Here is a 16,111-nt window from a genome sequence, read left to right on the forward strand (position 1 = left end):
TTTTTATATATTATATCATATGTATGTATGGGCTAAAATCTAAAATGTAAAATTTACGGTTCAGACCAAAATTCCGGTCGAGAAAAAAAAAATTAAAATTAAAAACCGTTACCAAACTGTTTTTGGTGTTCGGTTTATTTACCGGTAAAAACCGAAAACCGCTAACAAAGCAGTTTGGTACTGTGTATAACAGATTAGTGATTGCCGGTAAATGCTTACCGTTGTGTTATGACACAAAACTACCCCGAAAAAATATATATGTACATATAAAAGTTCAAGTATTTACTTGCGAAATTTCCAGCAAGACCCCTTATACTTCACCAAGTATAAGCAGGATTGCTTAAAATAAGCTACTGCAATCAAAGAAAAAAAAAAACAAGAAGAGCGTATTTGCGAATTAAATTTTATACCATACATACATATGTACATACATTTCACATATATTTATAAAACCATATAAAGAGCATAACGGGCTCCTTTACTACTCAAATCACCCTGCGAACCACGGCTACCCGCTTGTGACAAATATTCCAATACAACTACACATTTTTTCTCTATACACTAACACCAACGCACATTTTCGGGTTATTTTTTGTTTACCTAAGTGCGATGAAAAAAGTTTCTTTCATCTCTTGATTTATTTGAATGAGTGCGAAGGAGAAAACATAATTGTCAATAGTGACAATAGAAAATCCCAAAAAGGGTAATACAAAAAACGATTGAAAGACGCATGTCGTTCGTGATCGTACCATCGTAAAGGAGGCTCGTACAACAAGAAGGGAAGTAAATGCATTTTATATGAGTTTTTAACAATATTTTGAAAATAATTACTTAATTTATTTTTATAGCATTGGAAATCAGAACTGAATTGGAAGTAGCAGCAGCAGCTATATCATCAGAAGCGGCAAATATCAATTGTTAAGTGAGTATGTGAAAAAAGTGTGTGTACTTAGAAATTGGACTGCGCAGTCCAATACAATACGCAAAAATAAATACATACATACCTACATACATATGTACATATGTATTTTATGCGTTTAAGGCGGCCTGCACAACCCAATATAATATGTGAAAACAAATGTTTGTTTTATATTTTAAATGATCAAATAATATTTATCTTTTCTTTCAGATGTTATTATTACTTTTATTTAATTATTCTTTCTTTTCAGAGTAAATTCTATTTGTATTTAATATATTTTATTCTTTCAGATAATATTAATCTATTTTTTCAGATATTATTATCATTTTATACAATTGATCTTTCTTTTTCTTTTCTTCTTCTTCTTAATTGGCGTAGACACCGCTTACGCGATTATAGCCGAGTTAACAACAGCGCGCCAGTCGTTTCTTCTTTTCGCTACGTGGCGCCAATTGGATATTCCAAGCGAAGCCAGGTCCTTCTCCACTTGGTCCTTCCAACGGAGTGGAGGTCTTCCTCTTCCTCTGCTTCCCCCGGCGGGTACTGCGTCGAATACTTTCAGAGCTGGAGTGTTTTCATCCATCCGGACAACATGACCTAGCCAGCGTAGCCGCTGTCTTTTAATTCGCTGAACTATGTCAATGTCGTCGTATATCTCGTACAGCTCATCGTTCCATCGAATGCGATATTCGCCGTGGCCAATGCGCAAAGGACCATAAATCTTTCGCAGAATTTTTCTCTCGAAAACTCGTAACGTCGACTCATCGGTTGCTGTCATCGCCCAAGCCTCTGCACCATATAGCAGGACGGGAATTATGAGGGACTTATAGAGTTTAGTTTTTGTTCGTCGAGAGAGGACTTTACTTTTCAATTGCCTACTCAGTCCGAAGTAGCACCTGTTGGCAAGAGCAATCCTGCGTTGGATTTCCAGGCTGACATTGTTCGTGGTGTTAATACTGGTTCCTAAGTAGACGAAATTATCTACAACTTCAAAGTTATGACTGTCAACAGTGACGTGAGAGCCAAGTCGCGAGTGCGACGACTGTTTGTTTGATGACAGGAGATATTTCGTTTTGCCCTCGTTCACTGCCAGACCCATTTTCTGTGCTTCCTTGTCCAGCCTGGAGAAAGCAGAACTAACGGCGCGGGTGTTGAGGCCGATGATATCAATATCGTCGGCATACGCCAGCAGCTGTACACTCTTATAGAAGATGGTACCTTCTCTGTTTAGTTCTGCAGCTCGAACTATTTTCTCCAGAAGCAGGTTGAAGAAGTCACACGATAGGGAGTCGCCTTGTCTGAAACCTCGTTTGGTATCGAACGGCTCGGAGAGGTCCTTCCCGATCCTGACGGAGCTTTTCGTGTTGCTCAGCGTCAACTTACACAGCCGTATTAGTTTTGCGGGGATACCAAATTCAGACATCGCGGCATAAAGGCAGCTCCTTTTCGTGCTGTCGAAAGCAGCTTTGAAATCGACAAAGAGGTGGTGTGTGTCGATTCTCCTTTCACGGGTCTTTTCCAAGATTTGGCGCATGGTGAATATCTGGTCGGTTGTTGATTTTCCAGGTCTGAAGCCACACTGATAAGGTCCAATCAGTTTGTTGACGGTGGGCTTTAATCTTTCACACAATACGCTCGATAGAACCTTATATGCGATGTTCAGGAGGCTAATCCCACGGTAGTTGGCGCAGATTGTGGGGTCTCCTTTTTTATGGATTGGGCATAGCACACTTAAATTCCAATCGTTGGGCATGCTTTCGTCCGACCATATTTTACAAAGAAGCTGATGCATGCACCCTATTAGTTCTTCGCCGCCGTGTTTGAATAGCTCGGCCGGTAGTCCGTCGGCCCCTGCCGCTTTGTTGTTTTTGAGGCGGGCAATTGCTATTCGAACTTCTTCATGGTCGGGTAATGGAACGTCTGCTCCATCGTCATCGATTGGGGAATCGGGTTCTTCTTCTCCTGGTGTTGTGCGTTCACTGCCATTCAGCAGGCTGGAGAAGTGTTCCCTCCATAATTTAAGTATGCTCTGGGCATCAGTGACTAGATCACCTTTGGGGGTTCTACAAGAGTATGCTCCGGTCTTGAAACCTTCTGTAAGCCGCCGCATTTTTTCGTAGAATTTTCGAGCATTACCCCTGTCGGCCAGCTTATCAAGCTCTTCGTACTCACGCATTTCGGCCTCTTTCTTCTTCTGTCTGCAAATGCGTCTCGCTTCCCTCTTCAACTCTCGGTATCTATCCCATCCCGCACGTGTAGTGGTCGATCGTAACGTTGCGAGGTAGGCAGCCTGTTTTCTCTCCGCTGCGACACGGCACTCCTCGTCGTACCAGCTGTTCTTTTGCACTTTCCGAAAACCAATGGTTTCGGTTGCAGCTGTACGTAAGGAATTTGAAATGCCGTCCCACAGTTCCCTTATACCGAGTTGTTGACGAGTGCTCTCAGAGAGCAGGAGTGCAAGCCGAGTAGAAAATCGTTCGGCTGTCTGTTGTGATTGCAGCTTCTCGACGTCGAACCTTCCTTGTGTTTGTTGACGTGCGTTTTTGCTGCACAGAGGCGGGTGCGTATCTTGGCTGCAACAAGATAGTGATCCGAGTCGATGTTAGGACCTCGGAGCGTACGCACGTCTAGAACACTGGAGACGTGTCTTCCGTCTATCACAACATGATCGATCTGGTTGGTGGCTTTTCGATCCGGAGACTGCCAGGTAGCTTGATGTATCTTCTTGTGCTGGAATCTAGTACCACAGATAACCATATTTCGGGCCCCGGCGAAGTCGATCAGCCTCAACCCATTTGGGGATGTTTCGTCGTGGAGGCTGAATTTACCGACCGTAGTGCCAAATATACCTTCTTTGCCCACCCTGGCGTTAAAGTCGCCAAGCACGATTTTGACATCGTGGCGGGGGCAGCTCTCATAAGCGCGCTCCAAGCGCTCATAGAAGGCATCTTTGGTCACATCGTCCTTCTCTTCCGTCGGGGCGTGGGCGCAAATCAGCGATATGTTGAAGAATCTCGCTTTGATGCGGATTGTGGCTAGACGTTCATTCACCGGAGTGAATGATAGTACTCGGCGACGGAGTCTCTCTCCCACCACGAATCCAACACCAAACTTGCGCTCCTTTATATGGCCACTGTAGTAAATGTCACAAGGACCTACTCTTCTCTGTCCTTGTCCCGTCCATCGCATTTCTTGGACGGCGGTGATGTCAGCCTTTATTTTCGCGAGGACATCAACCAGCTGGGCAGCGGCACCTTCCCAATTAAGGGTCCGGACATTCCAGGTGCATGCCCTTATCTCGTAGTCCTTATTTCGTTTGCCATGGTCGTCATCAAAATGGGGGTTTCTCTTCCGAGGCTGTCGCTTTCTTTTCATTGGGGTGTTTTTTACGTGGCGGGTCCCAAACCCAGCGCACAACCCTAAGCAGGGGATGTTTCGCCTTCTCACATTAGCTCGCCTTCGAACGGATGTTCTTAGGCTACCCAGAGGATACTTGGTCAAAGACCGGAAGTTGTGAGCTGCTTGAGCCATGTGTAAAAGAATCGTTTCTGGCCACTCCCAAGTGAATGGCGATCAGAGAACTTTCCTCACTTGCGTGAACTTCTACACATGACTCCATCCTCCCCAATCGACGGCTGATGCAGGGTTGCATTCTCTCTTTTTATATAGCTGATGCAGGGTTGCATTTTTTTAATCCTACTTTTAAAATTTCAAAGAAAACTTTTTAATTTTTATTTTATTTTTTTTTTAGATTTTTACATAAAATCTATTATAATTTATATATAAATAAAAATATATTTAATTTAAGAAAATAATTAATATGTGAAAAAAGATTAGTTAAAGAAAATAATTATTAAAACCTGAAAATAAATAATAATTACATTGAAGAAAGATTAATTGTATAAAATGATAATAATATCTGAAAAAAAAGATTAATATTATCTGAAAGAATAAAATACATACATATATTAAATACAAATAGAATTTACTCTGAAACAAAGATTAATTAAATAAAAATAGTGATAAAATCTGAAAAGAAAGAATAATTAAATAAAAATCATAATAATATCTCAAATAAAAGAATGTTAATATCTGATTATTTAAAATATAAAGTAAACATTTGTTTTCACATATTATATTGAATTGTGCAGGCCGCCTTAAACGCATAAAATACATACTTATGTACATATGTATTTATTTTTGCGTATTATATTGAACTGCGCAATCCAATTTCAAAAAACACACCAGCGTTTGAAAAACTACGCTACGTAGCATTTCATTTTACTCTTGCTACCGCTCTCACTTTGTCGGGAGCCGCAGAATAGCCTTAGCATAATAATGTAAAGTATGTGCTCTACTCTGCTCCGAGTTTTGTTAGGTAAAAAACTATAGCTAGAGCGGGAGCAAAAAATTAAATTCTGCGCTATGCTCTGGCGTAGCGGTAGCAAAAAATTGGGAGCGGTAGCACAGCAAAGCAAATGAAAATTTTCATGTGCTACAGCTCCCGAATGTGTTTGTTGTTTTTTTTTTCTTTTTTGCTATTTTCTGGCATTTACAAGTATGGTACAAGTTGGTATATAAAAGGAAGTCGGTTATAACTCACGAACAGCTGAACCGAATTGGCTTAAAATTGGTGGGGAGGTAGTTTTGAAGCAGGGTAAGGACATAGGATACATTTTATCTCTTTATGCTAAAATTCAATACAGCTCATAAATACAAAAATTATATTTCAAATCATAAGCATTTGTTCAAAATTTATGTAAGAATCATTTGAAAATTTTAGTAATTCAAAAATTGAAAGAAATAAGTAAAAATTTTCATTTCCAAACATGCTTAGTATATGGATTATACTGATTTTGCTTCTTAACCAGGTAGTTTTTTTTTAAGACGAGCCCGTCCGATATACATATTTAATATCACAACAAAAAATGGCATTGGAATTTTCATAGTCAAGGCACTGCGGATACTTTGCTAGATTATTGGTCAAGGACGCAAATGCATTCATAACAAACCAAACGCGATATCTAAAGCGGAATAATTGGAGTGTTGATAAAAAGGTTTATTATAATTTTAGATATACAGAAATCTTTTCGATTCTTTGCAATATACATTGAAGTATGTATATGCGTACAATTTCAAGCTGATTCTTCCTAAAAAATTATAAAATTACTAAATATTGGGAATGGTAGAATAGAACTGCAAATACACAGTGCAATGGATTAACACATTCGCGTAAATTGCAGGAATTCCCGTCATTCATGTTTCCTTCAATAAAACAATTGCGGGAATTCCCGCGCTATATTCCCGCAATTTCTTCCGCACATATAAAAATGCCATAAAATACCTCTGATCTGTAGGAATTTAAAGATAAAAATAAGGATTGTAGTGTATTTTCTATGGAAAATTTTTACATGCCTCGGTCCAGTTCTTAATGTAAATATTTAGGGCTAAAATTTTCAGGGAATTTTTTTTTTGGGTATTTCCAAGGGAATTTCCTGACGGGACTGAAAAAAATTAATAGTTAAAAAAACACTCTAATGTATGTATATAAAAAGGGGGAAAGTATATGTACATAGTTAAAATTAATTTCGAAAATTCATAGTAATTGAGTATTGTAATACATTTGGAATAGATGATGTTTTTGGTAATATAAAATTGGTAAATATTTTACATAATAAAAAAAAATTTATAATTTATTCAATTATTATCTAATTCACTTTATTATTATATTTCTTAAAATATTTGATTTTAGATTTATAAAGGCACTTGACGCAACAAGTGCCAAAATGATTTGCATAACATTGTTTTGTTTGAATTATTCAATTAATTCAAATATTATGCCAGAAAATAGCAAAAAAAAAACAACAAACACATTCGGGAGCTGTAGCACATGAAAATTTTCATTTGCTCTGCTGTGCTACCGCTCCCAATTTATATTTGCTGCTTCTGATGATATTGCTGCAGCTGCTAATTCCAATGCTATAAAAACATATGAAGTAATTATTTTCAAAATATTGTTAAAAAATCACACAAAATCCTTTACGATGGTACGATCACGAACGACATGCGTCTTTCAATCGTTTTTTTTATTACCCTTTTTGGGATTTTCTATTGTCACTATTGACAATTATGTTTTCTCCTTCGCACCCATTCAAATAAATCAAGCAATGAAACAAACTTTTTTCCATCGCATTTAGGTAAACAAAAAATAACCCGAAAATGTGCGTTGGGGTTAGTGTATAGAGAAAAAATGTGTAGTTGTATTGGAATAATTGTCTCAAACGGGTAGCCGTGGTTGGCAGGGAGAATATCATTTTATTTTCTTTTCGCGGCCTCTTCTCACTGCGTACATATGTATATACATACATACTTATGTACATGCGGCGCAGTTACACAAATTATATACATTCTTACTAATAAGTGAAATTACCTACGGTCGGTTAATTCTCTTTTCGGTGTTTTCGTACAAACATATACTTACGGATATATATACACGCTTATATATGTATATATGCACATACGGGCTCATATAAATATAGTCAATATATACTGGAACAAATACCCAATCGACATTGGGTACAAATTATATAACAAAAGGTTTTTATAACAACTTTACATAATTAAATATTTGTACAAAAGTGTACTGTCACATATGTAGATACGCTTATTGCTTCAAAGTCCACATTGGCATATGTTCCGCGATACCCCTTGGATTTTGACTAACAAAACCAAGCAGGATTGCGTATAAAATATATTCGAAGTCCACATTGGCATAATGACAAGCGCAGAAATTGTATCACCTCAGATACAAAACCAAAGGTCAGGCATTCGTAATAGTGAAACAGTTCGCTCTCAATGACGAAAATTTTAATTTTTCTTGGGAAGCTCTAAAGAACGTTATGAAAACGAAAGAATATTGGTCGACAAACAGGTGACGATATTAATGAATTTACCAAAAATTCAGAAAGAAACCAGTGAAGAATTCATAAAGCTTCAATCCACGGTTTCAAATTGTTTGTCTGTTTTATCAACACAGAATATTCCCACAGATAATTGGGACCCCATTCTGGTAAATATATGCACAGCTGCATTACCAGAAAAATCGTTACCTTTGTGGGAGCAATCGCTCTCATCGCGAAGAAAGTGCCCAACGTGGCAGCAAATGAAAGAGTTTCTTACTACCCAATACGAAATTGGAGAAAGGGTAGATAGAAAACTAGTCAGAACGAAAAACGTTCAAAACGACCTCAATAGAAGCTTCAATAGACCCTATGCAAGTAACCACAATAATTCAAATAGAAGCTTTTTTCAAAATCAATCGTTCACATCCGAACAATATAAGCAAACGTCATGCGAACTTTGTAGAGGAGGTCACAAACTAAAATTATGCGAAAAATTCAAAAAAATGAATGTTAGCGATCGAAACAATTTCGTATGAACGAAAAAATTATGTACAAACTGTCTATCACATGCGCATACGCTTAAAGATTGCGAAAGCAAATTTAATTGCGTTTACTGCCATAAAAGACATCATTCTATGTTACATATAACCAATTATTCCAGCTCACCCCCAAACAACGCAAACGTAAAAAGAGCAACAGGCTTAGTTGCAACAACAAATTCTGAAAACTGCCAAGAAGCACCATGCTGCTCAAAGGCGTTGAAAACCCAAACGCTACATAGCGAATATCACAGTAGGGTACTATTACCCACAGCAGTTGTCTCCATCGAACACCGAGGAGAACTGTTTAAACTCAGAGCCTTAATAGACCAAGGATCACAACGATCATTTATAGCGTCTAAGGCACAAAACAGGCTGCATTTACCAACAAAACTGGCCTACTTTGAAATCACGGGAATGGGCGGAAGAGTTGTTCAAAACTCAAATAAAATCTGCCCCATTACCCTCTTTTCCCCCAAAGCGGATAAGCGCATACAAGCAGAAGCTATTGTCTTACCGCAATTAACCAACATGTTACCTAGCTATCACATAAATAGCAAGCATTGGCAAAAGGTTTCACACCTAAAGCTAGTAGACCCAAACTAAAACACCCCCGCTCAAATAGATCTTCTATTAGGCAGCGATCTCATACCACAAATTATTCTCGAAGGTATTGAGAAAATTACCAAAACACTTCTGGCGCAAAATACCATTTTCGGATGGGTCCTAAGCGGACTAGTTGCGGAACCAGTTATAACATTGACAACTCAAGTTGAGGAAGTCTCAAATGAGTACCTCAATTCACAATTGGGAAAATTTTGGGAACTAGAAGAACTCCCCCCCATATCAGTCACAACCCCTGAAGATCAGTATTGTGAGGATTTTTACAAAGCCACAACTACTAGATCAGAAAATGGTCGGTACGTCGTACGACTACCACTTAAGCAACAATTTCCTAACACACTCGCCTTAGGTCACTCTCGCACCTCTGCAATTCAGCAGTTTCTAAGTATGGAAAGAAACCTACTTAAAAAAGGCGAACTCAAATCTGAATATGATGGTGTGTTAGAAGAATACCTCCATTTAGATCATATGGAGGAAGTAAATCCAGGGGAGAAAATCGTCAACGGCAAATACTACTCCTCTTATCTGCCACATCACGCAGTAGTGAAGCCAGACAAAAAAAAACAAAAGTAAGAGTTGTTTTTAATGCCTCGAGAACCACCAGTTCAGGGAATTCCCTAAATGATATCCTATTTACGGGACCCACATTGAAACCAGATTTAATGCTTCTGATTTTAAATTGGCGTATATTCAAATACGTATTCAATGGGGACGTGGAAAAAATGTATCGGCAAATAGTCGTACATAAGGACGACCAAGATTTTCAACGTATTATGTTTCGAAGATCCCCCACCAGTCCTTTACGCGACTTCAAACTAAAAACCGTTACATTTGGCGTTAACTGTGCACCATATCTAGCCATTCGAACACTCCACGAATTGGCAGACGACACAAAGTCAGAATTTCCTCTGGCAACTGAAGTGTTGAAAACTCAAACGTATGTAGACGATATTCTGTCTGGAAGTCACACTCTTCCACAAGCATACGAGGCCTTATCGCAGGTAATAAAAGCCCTCAATTCCGCAGGGTTTCCATTAAAAAAGGTTACGGCAAATCACCCAAATATAATCAAAAATATTCCAAACGAAAATTTGTTGGACACTAATTTCCTTATATTCGAAAAGGAAAGTACAACAAAAACATTAGGCATCCAATGGAATGGGATATCGGACCAGTTCTCATACACGACAGAGTCCATTTCCGCATTATCAGCCATAACGAAAAGACAGATTTTATCCTCGGTGGCAAAACTTTTCGACCCCGCAGGATGGCTTTCGCCAATTATGATCCAAGCGAAAATCTTAATACAAGAACTATGGCTAGATGGAACCGACTGGGACAAACAAGTGAAACCTCTTCGCTTAGAAAAATGGTCCCAGTTCGCAAACAATCTGAATGATATTTCTCAGATACAAATTCCACGATGGGTAAACTACTCCCCCGAACACAAAGTCGAATTACATGAATTACTTTTGTGACGCCTCAGAAAAGGCATACTGCGCTACTATCTATGTGCGCACGCAAAGTGACACCACGACCACTTATTAGTAGCAAAAGCAAAGGTGGCACCTTTGAAAACTATAAGTCTCCCATGACTTGAGTAATGTGGCGCACTACTACTGTCAAAATTAGTAGCCATGGTGCAAATGCATTTAAATATGACGAAATGCAAACTATATATGTGGTCCGATTCCGAAATTGTACTAGCCTGGTTGGAAAAACCACCACATGCATGGAAGACGTATATTTCTAACCGAACGTCTCAAATTCTTGACCTAGTGGGATCAGCCACGTGGCGTCACGTAGCCAGTGCTGACAATCCTGCCGATCTAGGTACAAGAGGTTGCAAGCCACTGCACCTTGCCACTACCACCCTTTGGTGGAATGGCCCCCGATGGTTGATAGAATCTCCTGATTCTTGGCCGCAATCCCCCATGCGCAACATTATCGCACCAGAAGGTCGAAAAATCGCCACCTTTCACACATTATTGGAAGATGCCGACATCCTTGAACGATTTTCATCGTTTCCAAAAGCTCTCAGAGTAGTTGCTTATATGTTTAAATTTATCGAGCAACTCAAAAGCAAAGTAAAAGGATCACATAATTTCCCATGCAACAAAGTGACGCACCTAGAGTTACAAAAGGCAAAGGTCGCACTAACAGCATATACACAAGCGCGCTACTTCAGCCGCGATATATCACTACTAAGAGAATCGAAGCCGATTGATAAAAAGAGCTCACTCTTAGTTCTAAACCCATTTCTGGACACGAAAGGTCTGCTTCGTGCCAATGGTCGGCTCGCTAATTCGAGCCTGACATACAATGAACGCCACCCCATAATAATTCCAGAGAGGTCACCATTTGCCACATTATTCCTCCAATACATCCACATCTTAATGCTACACGCCGAACATCGCCTCATGCAACAAATGGTTCGCCAGGAGTATTACATCCCCCGTCTTAAGCCGAAAATCAAGAAATGCATCTTCACGTGCAAGATTTGCACTAAGCACAAACAGAAGATGCGAACAGATTATGCGAGCAAATTATGGCAGCACTTCCACCTGAACGCTGCAATTTCGCTCTGCCTTTCACCACAACAGGTGTTGATTTTGCTGGGCCTTTCCAGGTAAAGGCGTCCATGTTAAGGTCTCCCACTCTCATGAAAGGCTATGTGGCTGTCTTTGTATGTTTAACGACAAAGGCAGTACACCTTGAGCTGTGTAGTAATCTGTCGACGGAGGCTTTTCTCGCGGCATTTGCTCGCTTCGGCGCTCGACGTGGCTACCCTTCGATAATGGCAAAACCTTTATTGGAGCTCAACGAACCACAGAAAAGCATTTTTTGGATTTTTTAAAACAAGTGTCATCCGACATCGTACAAAAGTACGCCCCTCAAGGTATTAATTGGGAATTTATACCCCCAAGCGCTCCTCATATGGGCGGCTTATGGGAATCAGCTGTAAAAAGCTTCAAATCCCATTTCAAACGGGTAGCTGGAAATTATAAATTCAATTACGAAGAGTTCACGACGTTATTAAATCGAATTGAAGCCGTTCTCAATTCACGGCCACTCACAGTACTATCGCAAGACCCCGCAGTTCTCACCGCCTTAACTCCAGGGCATTTTCTAAAGGGAGCACCCATCTTGGCCATTCCTGAGCCAGGCGTGGAGTCGCTATCCCTATTAAATCGATGGAACGAATTAAGATTCTCCATCATTATTTCAGCCGCCGATGGAAGGACGAATATATAAAGGATCTCCACAAAAGATACCGCTGGAAGACTCCTGAACAAGCGCCTAAACTTGGAGTCTGTGTCCTCATTCACGATGATTGTCTACCCCCCACCGAGTGGCGGCTTGGCCGCATAGAAAAGCTACATTACGGCTTCGACGGTCACATACGAATCGTTGATCTCCGTACGCAAAACGGAACGCTAACCAGACCGCTCGTGAAGCTATGCTTTCTGCCAACTTCCGATGATCGCGAATCCTAAAACCGAAAAACCCTAACCGATATAATCGCGATATAATAAAATCACTAAATTAAATACTAAAACAAAAAATACGTTAGTAATAACCGTCAAAAAATAACAACCGTCAGAACATGACAAACCGTAAATAAAAATAAAAAGCCGTACGCAAAAATAACAAACTGTAAAAAAAAACTAAGAAAAAATGGTCGATCCATACGACGACCCATTCATGCCACATATCGTGGCACGATGGCTCATATCTCAATGTATGATAAATTTATAACCAATAATCTTCTCTACACAGATTACTATGGAGGTAGATACGCCGGTTACAATCACGATAACCGCTCGGGCTACAAATGCGCCACGCACCGGGCCCTCACCAGCGCCCCGAACTGTGGTTGCAACAACGCCGGCACCTGCACCGGCAACAACGCCGGCCCCTGTACCGGCAACCGCGCCTGCAGCGGTCCTTCAATCCGCACCTCGCGGTGGCACTCGGCCACCACCACACCCATCACGGACTTTGGAGTCCCTAAGGTGCCCCATCTGTCGGCGCCCACATCGCCTGCACCAGTGTGGCATATTTCGGGGTATGCGACCCGTGCAACGGCAGCAAGTTGCCCAGGACCACCGGCATTGCCAGAACCAGAGAACATAAAACATAGAGAAGGTGCAAATTGAATTCTGTATGATGTTCGATTGGACGGCTAACAGAGCTTATAAGATTGCGACACGGAATTTCACCATTCTCGCTGCTATTTAGCAGAATTGAGCACGTGCAGTGGCAGAAATATATGTAAAACGACTGAATTCATGCGAGAATGAATAAAGAGAAATGCTTTGAAGAAAAATATGCAAAGTCACATAAAGAATGTAAAGAAGCATTCTCTGAGACACATATGCGTGATCTTGTATCATATGAACCATTTTTTTCAGAAAAATTGTAAAAATTTTATTTTTTTTCAAAATCGTAAAAAATTAGATACAAAATAATTAATTTTATTTTTTAATTTTTTAATTATTTCAAAAAAGTTATATTTATTTCGTCTATTACAAAGCGAAGATGTGTCAAATGAACTTCATTTCTTAAAAAAAATTAATGACCTTCATGAAATATGCATATTCGCATTATTTCGTTATCATTTCCATATTTGTACCTATAGAATTTCTATGACACATGCATATGTACATATGTACATACATATATTCTTTGGCACATTTGTCTGTATGTTTACGAAAGCAAATGCGAGCCATATACATACATATGTACATACATTCATAGTAACAAGTGTCGCACGCTTCTTTCGCATCTCCATTGTCACGGTCAACCAATGGCCGAAACTTGCGTTTTGTCAAAGAGTCAAGTGCTGAACAAATTGAGCACGACAGACTGCAAGCGACATCTGTCAAATACACACGTTCTTATGGACACAGTTATGTAGTTGTGCAGCTGGCTCAATAACTGTGTCCCTAAGAACGTATGTATTCTAATATATTCGTTTGCAGTCGGTCGCGCTCATTGTGTTCAGTACTTCTATGTGTCGAAACACTGACGCGACGGTAAAGCGCCACAACATTTTGTTGTTGGTAGAAAATCCGAGCTCTGCCGAAAGAAACTAACAAACGATCGCCGATTGTTACCGCTTCTCTTGCTGCTCGAACAGCGTCGCCTACAAACCAGCGTAAATATGTATGAAGATGTATGCGCGTGCATACATATCGACGCAGATTTTTGCGAGTCACGGAAAAATATTTTAGACAAATATTGTAAATCGACAACGGCTTTGTTGCCACTTTTGTCACTTCTTTCTGTGAAGAATCATCAGAAAGTTGTTCAATTTATGATTTTTAGCTTTTGCCATCGTCGCGAAAAGACGTTTGTAGGCGAAGGCATGCCCGGGGAGATGTTTCGGCGTCTGTTTTTATGAATGAAGCGAGGTCGCTTGTGGAATTTGCGCCTGCGTTTATGAAGGAAATCGTTTTTGTTGTAAAAATTACTACATTTGAGCTTCGCCAATTCGGCTGCCATATTGGCTTGCAATGCTTATGCAATTTAGGCAATTGTTGTTTTTGTAGAACAATGCTTCAATTTTTGTTGGTGACATATTCATATGTGTACGCATATGTATGTTTGTATGCTTGTGCATTATTTGTTCGGAAGTGTATACAAATATACATATGTACATATGTAAGTACAGTAGAGGCCCGCTAATCCGGACATGGCCTAATCCGGATTCCACTGTAATCCGGACAGGGTTAAAAAACTCAAAATTTCTATTAGGTCCCTTGTAATCGGGACCGACATTCTCTATCCGTATTCTCTAATCCGGATCACATGTTTATTATTCACTATATTCGCTTTTATGCTTTACTGGTTTAAGTTTTTTTTGTTTTTTTGGAACATGTGTAATATTTGTTATAATAAACAAACAGAAATTTATAAATATTTTTTCATAATACATAGTTCTGATATGTCTTTGGTATTCCAGATTTCCTTATATTCCGGATAGGGGCCGGTTTTAATTGATCCGGATTAGCGGGCCTCTACTGTATAAGCATAAATGAATGTATGTACATATGTATATGAACATGCAGATCAATGCGCGCACATGTAATATGTGTATTGATAAGTAATAAAATCATGATTTGAATTTCTGAATGCGCACATGCGTATACATGCAATCATATGGGCAGATAATAAGATTAATATGATAGACAATATATTTATATATATATGCATTGTTGTGATAAATTCAATTTCTATTACTAAGAAACATTATACAAAAATATTTATTAGTATAGTATATTATGTAAGAATCAAATTAAATTATTAAATATACAAGTCTAAATTGACTGTAAATAGTACTATACATGCATTCATACAAAATTATACTCATACAGTAGAGGCCCGCTAATCCGGACACGGCCTAATCCGGATTCCACTGTAATCCGGACAGGGTTACAAAATTCAAAATTTCTATTATGTCCCTTGTAATCCGGACCGACATTCTCTATCCGTATTCTCTAATCCGGATCACATATTTATTATTCACTACATTCACTTTTATGCTTTATTGTTTAAAGTTTTTTTTTTTGGAACATGTGTATTATTTGTTATAATAAACAAACAGAAATTTATAAATATTTTTTCTTAATACGAGTACATAGTTCTGATATGTCTTTGGTAATACGGATTCCCTGATATTCCGGATAGGGGCCGGTTTTAATTGATCTGGATTAGCAGGCCTCTACTGTATCATAATTATTACATGCCAATACAGTAGAGGCCCGCTAATCCGGACACGGCCTAATCCGGATTCCACTGTAATCCGGACAGGGTTAAAAAATTCAAAATTTCTATTATGTCCCTTGTAATCCGGACCGAAATTCTCTATCCGTATTCTCAAATCCGGATCACATATTTATTATTCACTACATTCACTTTTATGCTTTATTGTTTTAAGTTTTTTTTTTGAACATGTGTATTATTTGTTATAATAAACAAACAGAAATTTATAAATATTTTTTCTTAATACGAGTACATAGTAGTTCTGATATGTCTTTGGTAATCCGGATTCCCTGATATTCCGGATAGGGGCCGGTTTTAATTGATCCGGATTAGCGGGCCTCTACTGTATGTAAATGCCG

At 39.1% G+C, this 16,111-nt stretch overlaps 1 protein-coding gene across 1 annotated transcript in view; it reads left to right on the forward strand.

Moving 5' to 3' along the window:
* Positions 1 to 13,121, forward strand: part of LOC126764614 (uncharacterized protein C11orf24-like) — an 18,045-nt gene extending 4,924 nt beyond the window's left edge. Inside the window, exon 2 of the mRNA XM_050482281.1 lies at positions 12,765 to 13,121. Within this exon, the coding sequence (XP_050338238.1) occupies positions 12,765 to 13,121 (357 nt within the window). The remainder of the gene's footprint in view (positions 1 to 12,764) is intronic.
* Positions 13,122 to 16,111: the final 2,990 nt, after the last annotated feature.

The sequence above is a fragment of the Bactrocera neohumeralis genome, unplaced genomic scaffold (assembly GCF_024586455.1).
Source record: "Bactrocera neohumeralis isolate Rockhampton unplaced genomic scaffold, APGP_CSIRO_Bneo_wtdbg2-racon-allhic-juicebox.fasta_v2 cluster09, whole genome shotgun sequence".
In the NCBI taxonomy this organism is placed as follows: Eukaryota; Metazoa; Arthropoda; class Insecta; order Diptera; family Tephritidae; genus Bactrocera; species Bactrocera neohumeralis.